The 18,412-nt window shown below is 40.2% G+C and overlaps 1 protein-coding gene across 6 annotated transcripts in view; it reads right to left on the bottom strand.

The window, feature by feature from the left end:
• Positions 1–18,412, bottom strand: part of TBC1D22A (TBC1 domain family member 22A) — a 409,891-nt gene that overhangs the window by 294,500 nt on the left and 96,979 nt on the right. For all 6 annotated transcript variants that reach the window (XM_044995243.1, XM_044995223.1, XM_044995230.1 and 3 more), the window contains exon 8: positions 13,420–13,534. In XM_044995243.1, coding sequence (XP_044851178.1) covers positions 13,420–13,534 — 115 coding nt within the window. The remainder of the gene's footprint in view (positions 1–13,419; positions 13,535–18,412) is intronic.

The raw sequence follows: 18,412 nt of genomic DNA, 5'->3' as shown, positions 1-18,412 counted from the left end.
ACTTAGGCTTTTTGAAGACAGGAAGTGGCAAGCTCTCTTGCTTAGTCACATAGACAATACAAAGGTGGTCAGTGCATCTGAAGAGAAGAGTTTATCTAACATGAGTCGTGACTAGATTTTTCTGAGAGAAATCATTCTGATGCTACCACTTCTGCTCTTTCCCCAATATAGCAGATAAAACAGTCTCTCTCTCATAAATAAGCCATTCTTGACTACAATTTTTTTTTCCTACAGGGGAATATTTCTGACAACATTCTATGCCTGCTCTTCATGGCCATTCCAACAAATATATTAATAACAAATCATTATCCTATGAAACTGAAATCCCTGACAACCTTAATTATGGTCTCGCTACCACTCTACCCAATACCTTTCTTGTTGTCTAGCTTTTCTGTTCTATCCCTAATTGAAATTCTTAATAATACCACCACTTACAACAACAGAGGAGGCCATCCTGTAAAAAATCTGAGGCATTTAAAAAAAATTCCACTTTCCTTTTTATACTATTGTTTGTTTAAAAAATTGCCCCACCCCACCCCAAAAAATAGACCTGCAATGGTCTATGAGATTACATTTAAGTAGTATAATTTTGCTTAGACAAATGGACTATCCCAGAATTCTATTTACTGTTGAGCTTTTCACCAAGACACCTGATATAAACAGACTATAACAAGACACCTTTCAAAACAAAAAATTAAGCAAAAACCTCTCCTTTATTGGGCAAAAGTTTTCTCACCCTGCCACACTTGGATTCTTTTCACTCAAATTTCTCTCTCATGATTGTGTTAAATGCATAATACTTTGTATTAAAAAATTTCACAGGATGTAAAAAATTTAAGTGTAGCATTGCTTGAAATTGTTTAAATAGCCAAAAATACAAAAAACATCTTGACTGTAAACAGTAAATTCAAAAACAATGCAAAATCCTATTATAATTTAGTAGACCACTGAACACTTGGAAAACAAAAAAACGATCAAGCTCAAATTAAATGCAAACAATGACAGTTACAACAGCTTCATAAAACTCTAATGTATCAACATAACTCTGATAGCTTTTCTTTCCTTCACTGTCATCCAAACTTTAATTTACACTCTGATAATTGGAATATGTGAAAGATCGACTATCACTGAAATTCATCTAATAATAAATTGCATGAATTATTGCTCTTCTAGTTCCCTATAGGCTATGGGAATTTACTTCCCTTGCCAATGGTCCACTAATTACAATGCCAGTAGCACTTCAGTCATCCTGCGCTGCATTCTAAAATATTATAAAGAAAACCCATTAACATGACTGAAAATTTCAAATGTTGTTAAGTTTTATACATAAAGAGATATGACAATAGATTTATGCTGATTGTGTCTATTGTAATTTCTATTGTTCTGATTATGTAACATATTCCTTTTCTCCCCTTTAGTATTAACCATCAAGAATCCACTTTTGTTTAAAAGACTGAGTCAAATACTACTTAAACTTAACAAGACAAATCCTAACAGATTCTTTCGGGTCCTCATGAGAAGTTATGACAAATTGTTTCCATTATACAAGACATTTAATCAAAAGCCAAATTATTCTAGTGGTTTAATATGTGTCGTAAGCACCCCAATCTCATGTTACTCATTTTCTCTTTTCACTTTTGCTTTTTCAGCACATGCTGAATTGCTACCAGAGAAACCCAATTTAACATTACCAGCTTATTACTTCATTTTGCTATAGGCTACGCCCTTTTATAAAAATCTCAGAAAGGCAATTTTTGTTAAAAAGTCTAGAGTTGCCAACTTCCTAAAGAGCACAAAAATGAACACTCTTGCCCTGTCCCCTGCCCTGCCCCTTCCCTGAGACCCCGTCACTGCCCCGCCCCTTTTCCGAAGTCCCGCCCCAGGCTTATTCCATCCCCCTCCCTCCCTCGCTCTCCTCCCTTCCTCGATCTCTTTCCCCTGTCCCCAATATGGATCTGAAACCTAATCCTCCACAGATTCTGATTTATATTTTGGTCAAATTTTGACCAAAGACCTCAGATTATTCTCCTTCTCCAATGCAAACTAGTGAGGATATAACACTATTGCACATAGATAATAAATTATAGGTAAACATGTGAGAAGTTACAATTATAGTAAAAGTGATCTTACACTCTGTAGCATCCATGAAATGTAATAGAGCAGCAGGCAAAATTAAGGTTATTTTGTGAACTTTAACTGTATTCCACCTGAATCAAAAAAAAAACCCAGAGATTCTAAGATGTCTGAAGCCACAAGAATGTATTTCTCAAACTGTGCAATATGATATATTACCTTAACTTTTCCAAGAGGTCTGGATAAATCTCCCAAAATGCCAAAATTAAATCACCACATCTGCTCTCAAAATAGTCAAATGCCCCTGTCCTCACTGAGGCTAGCAAAATAAAATAAATTAAATGTTTCTGTGTTAAATTATTTGTAAAATGCAAAGTGGTAAATAAACATTAGTAACCCTTTTAAAAATTAACAGTCCTCATATTTCCCAAATGCTTTGTTTGATGAGTATCAAACTTCACACAAAACCGTTTACGCTGGTACAAAAACACACTTAAGGTTTCACCCAGAATTATATAGTTTAGTTCTGGTTAAGTTAGACAATGCATGCAGGAAGGGTAAATAAAAATCATGCTTTGGCACAAGCCTACAAGTACGTCTGCACTACAGCAACTCAGCTACAGTGCCGCCGCTGTGTTAATGTAGCATAGATGTTTCCTACATCAGCAGTGACCCGAAATTGGTCACAACCTGATTTTAATGGGGTCGCCAGGGCCAGCATTAGATTTGCTGGGACCCAGGGCTGAAGATGAAACCTGAGTTCCACCCCCGCCCGGGGTGGCAGGGCTTAGTCCCCGCCCCCCGTCCAGGAGTCAAATAGTAACTTCGTTGTCAGAAGGGGGTCGCAATGCGATGAAGTTTGAGAACCCATGTTCTACATCATTGGAGAGAGTTTTTCATTAATGTATATAATCCACCTCTTTGAGAGGCAGTTGTTAGGTTAAAGGAATAATTCTTCTGGCAATCTAGCTGCCTCTACACTGAGGGCTAGGCTGACCAAACTACATCACACAGGGCATGAAATTTTCACAGCTCTGAGTGATGTAGCTAGGTCAATCTCAGGTGTAGTTGCAGGTCAGCCCTAAGACCAACTAAAGGGACTGATCCTGTAGACACTACCATGTGTTGTTTTAAACACCATTAGCACTAAAGTTAGTGAAACAAGGGCTTTTCTGCATTAGAAAATTGTAGCACTTTAACTATACAGGTATAGTTAAAGCAGTACCACCATCTCTAGGGCTTGGCTACACTTGCAGATGTAGAGCACTGGGAGTTAAACCAGCCTTCAGGGACCGCAGCTGGGAAAACGCTGCTGTGAATTTACACTGTCAGCTGCAAGCGCACTGGTGTGGCCATATTAGCAGCTCTTGCAACACCACAAAAAGCAGTGCATTGTGGTAGCTATCCCAGTGTGCAAGTGGCTGCAACGTGCTTTTCAAATGGGGGGGGTGGATGTGATAGGGAGTGTGTTGTGTGTATGTGGGGGGAGAGACAGTGCGTTTTGGGGGGCAGAGTGTGTCAGCATGCTGTCTTGTAAGTTCAGACAGCAGCAGACCCCCTTCCTCTCTCTTTCACAAACCCTCAAGAGCAGCATTCCACAGTAATGGTTTGCTTTGTCTCGGAGCAGATAAGCATGCCGGCTGTCAGAAACGGAGCTTTAAACGGGGACATCCGCATGCCTGCAGCTGAGTTCAAAACAATGACCAGAGTGGCCACTTGACTTCCGGGGATTATGGGAAGTTTCCGGAGGCCAATCACAGTACAGTAATGCAACACGTCGTCCACACTGATGCCCCGGGTGTTTTAGCTGGGGCACAGCAAACTTTATGCTTCTCGTGGAGGTGGATTACCAGGAACGCTCCAGCTGCAGAGTCCAGGCGCTTTAAGTGCCTTGCCAGTGTGGACACCTCAGGAGTTAGGGCACCCAGGGCTGCTTTAAATGCGCTCTAACTTGCAAGTGTAGCCAAGCCCTTAGTGTGGATGCAGTTATAAAGGCACTTTCTACTTGTACAGCTATTCCTGTATGGGAAGGGGGATAACATTACCAGCATAAATGTCACCTTTGTAACAGTATAATTGTGTACACACTAGACTAGGGCTTTTACCAGTATAACTGTATTGGTAAAAAAGTCATATGTGTAACCAAAGTAGTTACACTAGTAAAAAAATGTGTAAAACCAGACAAAGATTTTACAGGATTGGTAACTAACAAGACTAACACCAATTTGAAGAATTAGCACACTTTAGATTGCACATTCTAACAGGCCTTGGTGAAAGATACAAAGGTTCAAGTTTCCAATAAATAATTGAACAAGATTTAGAAAATTCCAGCACTTTTAAAAACAGGGGAATTCAAAATTTTAGAGAAGGTGTTTTAGGCAAGATTTTTCTCCAGTAATCATTCATCTCCCTTCCCCAGCCCCACAAGTTTCCTTGCCCTCTCTATTCTCTCTCCAAGGACTTTTTTTTTTTTTTTGTAAACCAGCCATATGTTTTTCTGTTTACTGTTCAGGTTTCCTCTCCCACCCCTGATCCCCTCTCTCTCAAATGTCTCTAAAGAGGTATTGCTTTAATAAGTCTGCAAATTGTAGTGCCTTATTGACAACACTGCCAAACCGATAAGTAATAGTCACAGTTTGTCAGTTTCACATGGATTCTCCTGAATAGCTGTAGTGAGCGGAAGCCTGTAAGAAAATGTAAGATTCTGTGCTGCATTTAAACCCATGAAGCAAATATGGAAAGCTGGATTTTAGATCTACATATACATACATACGACAGATATTAAAGAAAAGTGTTCCTATTTAAAACATGCAATATACAAAAGTGACAACTTGTATATAAAAGACAAATGAATGGTTTAAAAATATAACCTAACCCATCACTTCAAGAACAGGTCAACACTACTCCTTTAAAGGACTAACATTAGCACAGTGGGGTCCCCGTACAAGACTGGGACTTTAGGTGCTATGATAATACAAATAAAATAAAATAAAATAATAAAAAATAATAAAAATGAGGATAGGTCTAAGCACCTACCTAACTGGAATGTAAATTAAAGTCAACATCCCAAGAAAGTGACTTATTTGACTTTCTAAATACTTTACTATTTAAGTAGCTTACAGAAAAATAATGTTCTTCAGTACTGATGCATACAGTATGAGTGAACCAAACAGAGAGTAACCATCTAGGGCCATGTCCACATTACAAAGTTAAGTTGACTTTATGTCAGTCGACATCGAGCCTCTGATTTAAGCAAGTCGATCTTGCATATCCATACTACACTCATTGTGTCGGCGGAGTGTATCCTCACTATCAGGGCTTGCATCAACGCATGGAGCACAGTGTACGTATCCCACAGTGCACATAGCTGAGGGGAATTTTCGGTTGGGCTTGCAAAGCCTTATGGGACCAAACATTGCCAAAGAGTACATAAATCGAAAGGGGTACTTCTTAATGGTGTTGCAAGCACTGGTGGATCACAGGCACTGTTTCACCAACATCAACATGGGATGGTCGGGAAAGGTGCATGGCGCGCACATCTTTAGGAACACAGGTCTGTTCAGAAAGCTGCAAGCAGGAACTTTCTTTCCAGACTGCAAAATAACTATTGGTGATGTTGAAATGCCAATCGTGATCCTGGAAGACCCAGCCTTCCCTTTGCCCCCATGGCTAATGAAGCTGTACATCGGCAGCAGTAAGGACCATTTCAACCATAGGCTGAGCAAGTGCAAAATGGTGGTGAAACGTGCCTTTGGACGTTTAAATGCTTTTTTATTTCTCCAAAGCACGGAGGTTCCAAAACTTCTCAAAAATAATTTCTTAACCAGTTTGTTAACATGGGCAAAACAATGCATTTCCCCTTAATCTTGTTCTTGGAAATGGCTGAAATTTTTGCTGAAACTTTCCAGAAGAATTCAGTCCAAGACAGACACCTGGCATATGGAATAGTTAAAGTTTGGCAAAATTATAAGCAACTGAAAATGAGGTCCTATAAGAGGAAGAGTCAGGCAACCTTAACTAGAGATGTTGCACCTATAATAACAAACAAAAGAAGATGATAAAGCTGATTGTATTTTCCAAACAAAAATTCCACAAACATTTGTCAAGCACGACAATATTTTTTCCTGTTTTTTCTTTCCTGAAAAATGGGGAAAATATAACTACAATTTTCTTTGATGACACATTCCTTGGTTTTTATGGTTTTTTAAAAACAAAATGTTTCCAAGAATGCTAAAATAGAAATACTGGCCTAGTTAATGACAAATAAAATTAACTTCTTGGCTCAACATTTCTGACTGAACTTCTTGCTGGCAATCAAGGTCTATGAAGGTGAACATTCTCTCAACAAGGATAACCATCTCCTAAGTACTTTGACTTGATGGGAATCCCTCCTGCTCCTTGTGGTGTACCACAGATCCAAGTTACCTTTGAGATAGATGTGAATAAACAGCCTTACCCAATTGTTCCCTCCATTGCATTTTCTCTCCTGTAAACTCCACCCCCATCACCAACCACCGTATGTTGAATGAATAAAGAGCCTTTTCACCTCAATCTGTTCAGTTTTATTATGCACACAAACACACAGAGACAGCAAAGAAAAGTAAGATAACATGGGGCAAAAGGGCTGATAACACTGTTCGGGGAGAAACAAGAAGAGCTTGCTTACAGATGCACTGCAACAACAATCCAAGGTGTGGGTGCCTTACGGTCCTTGTACCCTCCCCTGGTGTTGAGCGCAAGGGATTTACCCCCACCTCATAGGACATTTGGGGAAGGAGGATTTAGAACTGAGGGATGATGGCAGCAGGTCCAGTATAGGCTGCAGAGGGACTCTAGTATCCCGCTGCCTTTCTTAAACCTCATCCAGATGCCTCAACATGTCTGATTGCTCCTTTATAATCCACAGCATCTCTTTCTGTGTGGCATGCTTTTGTTTCCTGCATGCTCTCCTGTCCTCCCTGTCCATGTCCAGGTTCTCAGACAGTGTAATCCTCCATGCTCTGAGCTCCATCTTGTCACTCTCCGAGGTACTCATTGAACATGTCCTCCTGAGTCTTCTTTTTCTGCCTTCTAATCTGGGAAAAATCTCTGTCTTCGTGCCGACAGACAAGGTTTCAGCTGCAAGGAATGCAAAGCACAATGGTAGCATTGACAGTGCATACATTGTTTCTGGTGCAAAGTTAATTTTTTAATTAAAAAACCACCCCTCAATACAATTCACCGGCAAGCCACGACGTAATCACAACCATTGGCTACTGCAAGAGTCAGTTGGCTGCTCCAGCCATGGTGACAAAGGCCACGAAGCATGGGCAAGAGGTCTTGTGCTGCTGCTTTTGTGAAGACATCCTTGGGATCACGGATTGGAACTTGAGAAAAGCACCTCATTCCCGTAGCAACCTGGATGGTGCTTGAGGACAGGCACCAGTGTAAAAAAAACCCAAATTGTTTGTTACAAAAGTGGCACCAGGTCAGGAGGGAAGGGAGACAAACAGGAAGCTGCCACCTCCTTTTTTTTCCAGTGCTGCTTGCAATACACGGTGATTCCCTTCCAACCACAACAACGGCACATTTGGAAAAGCGTGGTTGTGTGACCCATATTGAACCAATCAGAGGGCGGATTACTAGTTGAATTGTTTGCGGTTTAAGGGCTTGCACTGAAAACTTCCCATTTCCCCCAGGTGACCATATGCGATATCACTCTCTGGAGTGTAACAGAGGTGGCAAAAGAGCAGAGGCTGCAAACATTTGGCTACAGACCTGGTTCTTATGCTGCAATGCTGTGTACTGCAATGATGCCAGCAGAGTTAATACTGGAGTGACATGGGAAAGTGTCCTATCGCGGTAGACGAAATAAAGCAGCCCTTCCCAGAAGCCTTCTGCAAAGGATTGCAGAGTACCTCCATGAAAGCTTCCTAGGGATCTTCATGGAAGATTACAGGCCAACACCATGCGCCCATAAATGGTCTTTTTCAGAGAGCATCCTCTGCGTAGCTGGAGTGGCCACCAATACCCATTACACCTACCCTTTTGTTCAGATTAAACAAAAACTAGCAGTTTGATTTGAAATGTGTACTTACCAGAGGTGCCTTTCCCAGAATCATGCTCCACCGCCAACTGGTCCTCTGAAGAGATGGGCTCCAGGGTTAAAAACAGTTCTTGGCTGTTGGGGAGAATGGATCCTCCACTTGCCTGCCTCACATTCTTCTCCTCCTCCTCAACAGTGCCCTCCTCGTTGTTGCTACAGGTCGCCCAGGGCTCCTAGGAGGTATCCACGGAGCATTTTGGATTATCGTTGGGGTCACCGCCCAGAATCACATGCAGCTCCTCATAAAAGCGGCATGTCTGTGAGGTAGAATCAGAACGACTGTTCACCTCCCTTGACTTCTGGATGCTTGCTGAAGCTCCTTTATTTTCACATGGCACTGCTGCATGTCCCTGGTGTAGCTCTTCTCCCCCATGCCCCGAACAATCTTGCCATAGATACTAGCAGTTCTTCTGCTGGACTGGAGCTCTGCGTGCACAGACTCTTCTCCCCACACAGCAATAAGATCCATCACCTCCCGTGTACTCCATGCTAGAGCACATTTTTAGCCTTGAGTTTCCATGATCAGCTGTGCTGGCAAGCTCTCCATGCTGATCAAATAGGAAATGAAAAATCAAAAGTTCCCAGGGCTTTAACAGGGGAGCGGCTGTTTCCTGTGTATCTGGCTGATGTTCAGTGGAGTTGAAAGAGCTCTCCAGAGCGGTGAAAGTGGAGCACTGTAGGACACCTCCTGGAAGCCAATTCATTCAAATTACACAATGCAGTGTCTACACTATCCTTATGTCGACCCATGGATGTCAAATCAAGCACTACGCCTCTCACAGCGGTAGAGTACAAAAGTCGACTTTACAGGCCACTTAGATCAGCGGAAGGGACTCGGTAGTGTAGACACATACATTATTAGATCGACTTAATGCTGCTTAGGTCAACCTAAGTTTGTAGTGTAGACCAGGCCAAGGTTTCATTTGCCAAGGAACCAAATTTAACAACTTTTAAATATACTAACATATAGACTGATTTATTAACCCTGGCTAATGGAAACGACCCATTTCAACTTAGTGAAAATGGTAGATTACGGAGCCCTAGGGGTGAGGGCCAGCAGTAGGTGTTTTGTAACCCAAGATGGAAAACATTTTTTGGGTCCCCAACCACTCAGAGGATTTAGCACCCCCAATACTAATTTGGTACCCTAAAATTTGGGCACCCAGCTGGCCACCCTGATTGCCTGCCCCTAAAGCCAGCCCTGAGGCCAGCTTAAGCACTGTTGCAATGAACATGAACCAAGGACAGAATCCAACATGCGTCCCAACCCAGCTGCCATCCATTACTGTGTTCCAACATCTTCCTCCTGCATCTGCTGAAGACTTTTACTACTCTCACTGATCCTGAAATGGCCACAACAGTAAACAGCCCTCCAGGACAGAGCTTAAAAAAAACAAAAAAAAACAACCTTCAGTTACTCTATCTTCTCTGCTCTCTAGAGCCACAAGCAGTGAACTACAGTAAAAATAGCTGCTGCTGCCGCCGCCATCTGACTAAGGGAAGACAGTCTGGCCAACCTCAGTTCCCTTTATACTGTAAAGGAAAGGGGCAGAGGCAAACTTTGGAGGCTGGCCTACTTATTTTCAAAAGAAGGCCAGTGGCAAACAACTCAATTTTCTCTTCCCTCCCTTGAGTGATCTCTGTCTCCATCACATTCCATCAATGGCAATGATTCAGCAATGAGGCAGTCAATGGACTTTCTAAAAATTTGTGGCTCGGGTCCAACTGAGCATCACAATGGATGCAGTGACAGTGACTCCAGACATTCAAAACACCAGTAGGTGTGAGGAAGAAATGAGGAAGACAGAGGATATCAAAGAAGTACCCAAGTGAAATGGTACAAGACTCATCAGTTTGGATATTTAAAAACAAGAGCGAATTTACACATGAGCCCAGTCCTTACAAGGAAACTAACTGGATGACTCTCCCATCCCCAACATCTATGTTAAGTGTTCTAGTGACGTGGTACTCTCATATTGACATGCTCAGCAGCCTACCTTGTTGATATATGCTTACTGGACATCCAATATAGAGATATTATTTTAATGCACCGTGGCGAATTAGTGAGATATAACTGTATTACACAGCTACCATTGTGTTGTTGGCACATTCATAAATTAAGTTCCTCCATTCAGTCACTTAAAATATTCTAATTGGGTGCCTTAAAGTTAGGCATCTTAACCCATATTTATTAGGGTATGTCTACACTACAAGCACTACCATGACAGAGATGCACCAATGGAAGAGTTCTTCCATCAATCTAGCTGAATCTACAGTGGGAGCTAGGTTTTCCACAGCCCTAAGTGATGTAGCTAGGTTGACATACATTTTAGGTGTAGACCACTTCACAGGAAGCTAAACATGTATAATTTAAGTGCCTAGAAGAGGAATTTGCTGTGCTGCGAAACTCTGTGAAAAAGCAGAAACAGACTTCTATTTGCTAAAATATGACTGTTGCGTGGGTTAAGGTATTTGAATAACCATCTTAACTCTTCATGACAGAGAATCATTGTGTTTGAAGAATTCACAAATTACAGACTATTTACTAATAAATGACTCACTTCTATAACTCATGTTTCTGATCAAATTAAGCTACACAGATGTGAATGAGCAATGCCATCACAACAGTGCATTTTCTTTAAACTGTAATTAGTGTACAAAAGATCACACTAAACAACATTCCCACTTACTTATGAACTGGCAATGATTATTTACACCTTCATTACATGAGGCCAAGTTGCTTCCAGTGGAAGAACACACAAAGAATTTAAACTTGCAACAAAGTGATGAAGAAGAATAGAATCACTCATGTTTAAAAGTTGTGAAATATTTTTTTAAATGTAATGTTTAGTTTGCTATTTAAAGTAAATAAAATTGTATCATTTTAAAATCTGCACAAGATTTTTAAAAATCTGCCATGGGGTAAAAGGTGGTGCTATACGTCTATTGATTAAACACTACACACGTTTTGACAAATCTATCCAAATTCCAGAAACACTGTTTAACTCCAGTGTGTTTAGTTCTTGCAATATTTATCGATATAGATTTAATATACTTTTGCAATCTTATAAGAAATTAGTGATCAAGGAAAAAAGCATTCAGTGCTGCCACTTCTCACATCTTTATCAAGAGTGTCACAATTTTTTGTGCATTTCTTAAAGCCCAACCTCTAGAAACCTATGATTAGGTAAGAATGTCAGCTTTCATTTAAAAACAATTCTAGGCCTAGGTTGTGGAGAAAAACTTGAAAATATAACTGGAGACCACCATGAAGGCTCAAAAACCCGAAGGCAAATAAAATAAATTCATTGCTTATTTTGGGGTGGGGGGGTGTTTTTTTGGGGGGGGGGGGTTGTTTGGTTGGTTGGTTGAAAATCATTAAATTAAAAACAAACAATCTCATTTTTGGGAGGAATGACTATTTTTAAAATGTTCTGTTAGAAATACTCAAATATATACTGGAAAAATATAGTTCACATGAATATCATATCCCTATTTAATAAGTAACAAATAGAAACGAGACTTAAAATGTAATTCACTGATACATCTTTTCATTGGAAGCAGCAAAGAGTCCTGTGGCACCTTATAGACTAACAGACGTTTTGCAGCATGAGCTTTCACCCACGAAAGCTCATGCTGCAAAACGTCTGTTAGTCTATAATGTGCCACAGGACTCTTTGCTGCTTCTACAGAACCAGACTAACACGGCTACCCCTCTGATCTTTTCATTGGCAAATCAACTTTTACTACTTTTTTTTACTACTTTTTTTGTTGCTGTCTTGTTGTCCAGTTTAAAAAAAACCCTACAATTACTGAAACAGTCATGTTCTCTGATCCCATCATACTGACATTCAGGCAAATGCATTAACAATCACTAGGGTCTCACAAGGAAAGTTGGTGGTAAAGACAAACTTATTTACCATATTAATTAAATGGTCTATTTAACATGGAATATCAATTCTCTAATCACATCTCATTTGAACTTCTTATTTCAATTAACAACTCTAAAATCTACCAACAGAGATCCTACTGTTCTAGGATCATTAAGAACATTTTCATTATCTGTCAAATGAGGGAGTAAGAGGCAGAAACTGCAAGCACTCTCAGGAGTAGGCCTCTACCCCTACTTAAGAGATGATTAGGGAGTAAGCAGCAGTAGTTCTCATTAGTTGCTTAGCAATGAAAGTCTTCCTATTTAACAAGAAATGAAACAAAGCAAGAGAGGTGTTGCCATGCAAATCAATAAATGGATAGTCTTTCATCCACTCAAGGATAATGTGTCCTCCATTAAATCTAATGAATCTAGGTTAGGACATTGATGAGGTAACTCAAGGAGGAGGTGGAGGAGGAGTAAAGTAAAGATATATACACAATATACAATGTATTATGTATACACACATACATATGTAGCACCTCATAGAACATAGAACGTCCTGCGTAGTTATATATGCAACGGTGATCATTTTCATTATATGTATATTTGAAAAGAAATTAAGGGAAATGTAAAACAGTTAACTTCAAATATATTATTTTCCACTCTATTGTTGCTTACCCTTAATAATCACACACACACACACCCCAAAATAGATTAGGAATTTAAAATGGAAAAAACTACAATCTGAAATATGTCAGTGATTTACACAAGCATAACCCAATAGTTTATAATTAGTAGTGAACTTTTACAATAGCTTTCCCTTCAATAATTTAGTTATTCTTGAATATTTACAGCTTTTACACAAAACCATCCTTTATAAAAACATTCTTCAGTAGTTATGATCATAATAAGGATTACATTATAGTTAAAAGACAACAGAATAATATAAGGTATGCCCTAATTCTAAAATGTCCAGCAGGCCTCAGCCTTGCCATCTGATCCATTAGGGACCCCTCCTACATCTCCAATAGGACTCTATAGGGACAAAGTTTCAGAGTACTACAGAAGTCAATGAGTATCTACACAAATCAGATTGCTGGATCAGGACCTTACTTTGTAACATAGGTCTGGATACCTTAAAGTTACCATTTTAAACATGTGAATAGTTTTAGCTGTAAATAATACCCCGCCACTTCTCTGCCCATATATATTTAAGAGAATCACCTGTTATATAGTTACATTTGCCAAATATATCACTCTCATACACCAGATGACCATTCATATACTCAAATGTAATTTATTTATCCAGCTAAACTGTTATACTAAAATGCAGATATTTTTCTGAAATCATAACCAATTTGTAATTAAGTATTGTACCAAATCTTACCTATATATTCACAAACGAAGACTACAAAAAAAGGAGTAACAAGGTCATTTATTCCTTGAACATATCCACTGGCTGGATGACGTATTGCCCAGATAAACAAAATTCGTTCAAAAATCTGAAAGAGAGTTAAAGAAACTGTGAAGCAAGGAATTTATCAAATGGTGAGTACATTTTAAACACGATACTTGAAAAGCATGAAGGACAAATTTAATATAGACAATAACGAGCAGTAAAAGTATGCATACGGAAGCATAAATGAACACTGGTACTCATAATTAACTGTCAACATTAATTAAGTTTCTCAGTTATTTAAAGAAAGCACTTTCAGGATATTAGCACATGTTAAAACCAACCTTGTACATAATTCAGTTATATTAGTAACCAAAAAAAGAGAACTTTCATCACTGGAGCTTTTAAAATAAAAGTAAGGTTTTCCCCTCTTTGGGAATTTTACATCACCTTTCCACAACGCCCCCACAATCCCTCTCAAAGATAAATATATTAGTAAGAATCATACTTTGTACTTTTCCAAAATAACAAAAGGTCTATTCCAGGGGTAAGCAACCTATGGCATGCGTGCAAAAGGCAGCACGGGAGCCAATTTGCAGTGGCACTCACACTGCCCGGGTCCTGGCCACCGGTCCGGGGGGCTCTGCATTTTAATTTAATTTTAAATGAAGCTTCTTAAACATTTTAAAAACCTTATTTACTTTACATACAACAATAGTTTAGTTATATATTATAGACTTATAGAAAGAGACCTTCTAAAAAAACGTTAAAATGTATTACTGGCACGTGAAACCTTAAAGCAGAGTGAATAAATGAAGACTCGGCACACCAGTTCTGAAAAGTTGCCGACCCCTTGTCCATACTTCTGTGATAGGTCACTACAGATTTTTTGCAATAATTTACCACCACCCCCAAAAAAAAAAAAAAGCTTGTCTAGCACTGCCTGGCACCCTTCCAGAATATGTAGGGTAGCAAAACTTAAATCTCTGAAAACTAGGAAATGTAGAGTCAAGGCAATGTCTCCCAAATCACATCCCAAGAGAACCTTAACTCTGCCCTCCTTGAGCAATGGCCTAACAAGTGCTTGTTAAAGACCATAGGACTGTACCCTTTCTGAGCATGCTGAAGACAGCAGAGGGCATGAAGAAGAACGGTGTGGGGGAAACTTAAACCTTTCCTTGACTAGGATATAATTTGAGTTTAGGTAGAGTTTCACAAAAATGAACCCCCTAAGACTTGCCAGATGTTAACACGTTCATTGTTGTCCTAAGGATTTTCTTTGGTTAAGTCCCAGCTGACACTGTATGTCCTTGTAACATATGCCAAGAAAATACCAGAGCTGCAATGCAGCGTAGAGAGGGTGTAGAGCAACGTGTGCATGCCAGTGTAGACGAGAAGTTCGGATGGGCAACAAAAATACATAACAGAGCATTAGAATGGGTTAAAGCGCACTTATATCCCTATATCTTCATGGCACACCAAGTGGAATGTCTGCCTCTTAGAGGTGAAAAAGAAAGCAATTTTAGCAGCCCTGAAACTCTACAAGCTTTTAAAAACATTCCTAAATGGCCATTGTGATCGTAGACTCTGATCTCGTGCATAAATCAAGCCAGAAAATGGGGGGGGGGGGATTCCTCTAGTTACAGCTGCACCTCTGCCCAGATGGCAATGTGAGCTCTGACAACTTGCTTCAACTAATGCCAGAATCAATACTGCCACATCTAGCATTGTGAGGATTATTGGCAGTACATGAAGAGGAATGATGACTGAGAACATTTTATTGGACAACACAGCACAAAAATGCAGAAAGTGGCAGACTTTGTTAGGGACAGGAAAATTTTGGTTTTGTCCCAGTGCCTATTGCTAGTTCCAAGGGGCAGAGTTAAGGTTATGTGGAGGTGTGATGGTGGAAGGCATCAGCTTAGCTCTGTTTCATAGTTTTCAGAGGTTTAAGTTTAGCCCCTTACTCATTCTGGGAAAGGCACAAGCAGCTCTAGGCATTAGCTCTGGGAGTTGTGAACTGTTCTATTCAGTTCAATGAGTGTTCTCATCCCTCCATGCCTAATCTCAGAGCTTGCATGCCTGTGCTATGCACTGAGTATATCCATTTTAATCTCCCCACACAAGCATGCCTTTTCCCAGTGCCCAGACCATGCCTAGTGCTTCCCAGCAGGAACTGAGGGAGCTTCTCCCAGTAGATAACCAATTCACCCTGGCTGGGACCCTACACTTGTACTTGCCTCTTTGGTGTCATTTTCTACTTGGCAACTAGACCCTCCCATATCAGCCCAGGCATCCAGGCCACCATATTGAGGGTCATATCCTGGCCACAGTACTGCTCCAAAACTTTCCTAGGATAGGACGTGGGAAGATTACATTGAGGGTATACCTGTGGTGTTCTGAGCTTTCCCAAAATTGCACACACCATTCAAAACAACTCCCTTGTAGCCCAAACACCAAGCAATTGGTGGGACTAATGTGCACATCACACAAATCTCTAGAGGAAAAGAAGCAAACTCAGTCCTTGGCCACCGGGTGAGTACATTATTAGGTAGGTCACTCAGAAAAGGAGTTCCTTAGAAACAATAGCTCTCAGAGATACAAACTGTCTCATCAGGGATCCTAAAGCCTTTATAATGTAATAATCTTTGAAATATTTCTAAACTGGTCCTTGAATATTGAGCTCAGGGGCGGTTCAGTAATATAAATTTTATGAAGGTCAGAGCCTTAGTATTTTCCTTGTCTGCATTAAAAAAAGTGAGAAAATGTTTCAGATTCTTATTAGCAGCTCATTGTATGGTGTTGCATCTCAAGAACCATTTGACCAAGTGACCCCAAACCATGCCCCACAAACTCTACCTGAGGCCACATTTACACTATGGCTACTACTGTGGCACAGTTGCATCACTACAACTATGCTGCTGTAGCTCCAAAAGGTAGACAATTCTGACCTGAACAGAAGGGAATTTTTTCCCCCGTCATTGCAGTGAATCCACCTCCCGCAGCAGCTAGGTCGATGGAAGAATTCTTCTGTAGATCTCGCTATATCTACACTGGGGATTAGGTCAGTTTAACTATAGCCCTCCAGGGTGAGGATTTTTCACACCCTTGAGTGACAAAGCTAGGTTGATTTAAATTCTAAGTGCAGACCAGGCCTAAACCCCTGTTACAACAAGTTGAGTTTCAAGATGATCCCCCTATGGACGTGGGTTTTAGAGCACTTTGAATGTAAAAATCAGGTCGTCGTCGGGGGGCTATATCTCAGTAACCCCCTTTACCAATAACCCCACACTTGCCCCATCTCTGGCCCTGATGAGGAACTGCAGCTTTCAAAACAACCTAGTCATATGGATTTTAAAGTGTTTTAAAATATTGGCTGAAACAAAAAGTTCCGCCCTTGAAGCAAAACTTTCAAAAGAAGAGACCGCTGCAGCCTCAGTCTAACCTGAAGTAGAATGCAGGTAATTTGCACAGCAGACACAAATCTGCAAAAGGGCAAGACTTGGATTAACAGGTCCTTGGATGGCATTTGGTTTTAATATCTACAAGCATATTGCGCTGAGGCACCCACTGACTGACATCAGGAAAGCCTCTATACACTCTTGTTCACCACAGAACAGCAGTCTTACAGTATATGCACAAGTCACTTTCTCTAGTGCAGACCCTAGGTGTTCAACAGTTTACAGATCCAATTCAATCCCTTAAGAACAATATAAAAAGTACTTGCTGGGTGCCGGACACTAGCCAAAAATCAAACTTGTTCAGGCAATATCAGTTTTTATGTCTTTGGGAGGAGGAATAAATGTAGACTGAAAAAAAAGATACAAAAATGGAGGAAACAGTTCAGATAAAATGCTCAAATGACTCCAAATTTGCACTACCAACACTGCCTCAGCAATGCATAGCAATTTAATACAGTATGAGCATACATGTGAATTTTAGAGCACTTAGAAAGCTCATCAAAGCCTTAACAGCTGACATTTCAAATTAACTCTTGTGTGATGAGGGCAGCCCCATAATTAAGTATATTAAATGGAAGACAGAACTACATCCTACATCTGGCTGGATGCATATGGATAATATGAGATACAAACCAAGTCATTTTAGTTTTGATACAGTGTAATTTTTTTTCTTTTCTGTTTTCATAAAACTCGATTTCCTGATTTCATCCAGAAGCTGAAGTGCCCAAAATGCTACTAGAAAGGCTATTTGATGTGTCTACTATAGTACTAATTGTGACCCTAAGAACCCCTAAATGCCAACTGGCAAAGGGTTCACTGGTCTACATCTTCTGTTAGGCCTGACAAACTTACTATACCTAGCACATTGCTGTCATAATATTTATCTGTAAAGAATATTATGTGACTTCTTCATAATTATTGCATTCTGTATGTACAGATATTTAAGAAGTTGAGTATATGTACTAAAACATATGTTTTAAAACCCGTATCCCAGAGAGAGCTAACAAACAGGTTTCTTCCAGACAAGAGATAAAATATGTACCTCTGTCAAATGTAAATTAATCATCATAAGTCAACACAATAGAAGCCAATTTGCATAGGACAACATGAGGATGTGAAATCAACATGAAGTCACCAGTACTAGAGAAATTACATTAGGGATTTTTATTGACTCTGGGGATAAGAACAATGACTTTGGGGAAATACAAGAGGAGGGCAACATGACATTTTTATCCATCACTGAGAGAGCAAAAAAGGACAGCACCTTTTACATCCAACAACAGTCAATCCCAGCCATTCTCAAACTGTGGGTCAGGATCCCAATGTGTGTCATGAAGTCCGAGCTCGAGCTCAACCCCCACCAGGGACAGCGGGGCTCGGGCACCAGCCCTCTCTCCCCCACATGGGGCAGTGGGGCTCGGGCTCTCCCCCGGGCTCATGTAGAAACTGTTGTCAGAAGGGGGTCACGGTGCAATGAAGTTTGAGAATCACTGTGCTAGGAGATTGCTTTAGGTGAGAAGCTA

The sequence above is a fragment of the Mauremys mutica genome, chromosome 1 (genome assembly GCF_020497125.1).
Source record: "Mauremys mutica isolate MM-2020 ecotype Southern chromosome 1, ASM2049712v1, whole genome shotgun sequence".
NCBI classification, from domain to species: domain Eukaryota; kingdom Metazoa; phylum Chordata; order Testudines; family Geoemydidae; genus Mauremys; species Mauremys mutica.
This window is presented reverse-complemented; position numbering and strand designations above follow the sequence as displayed.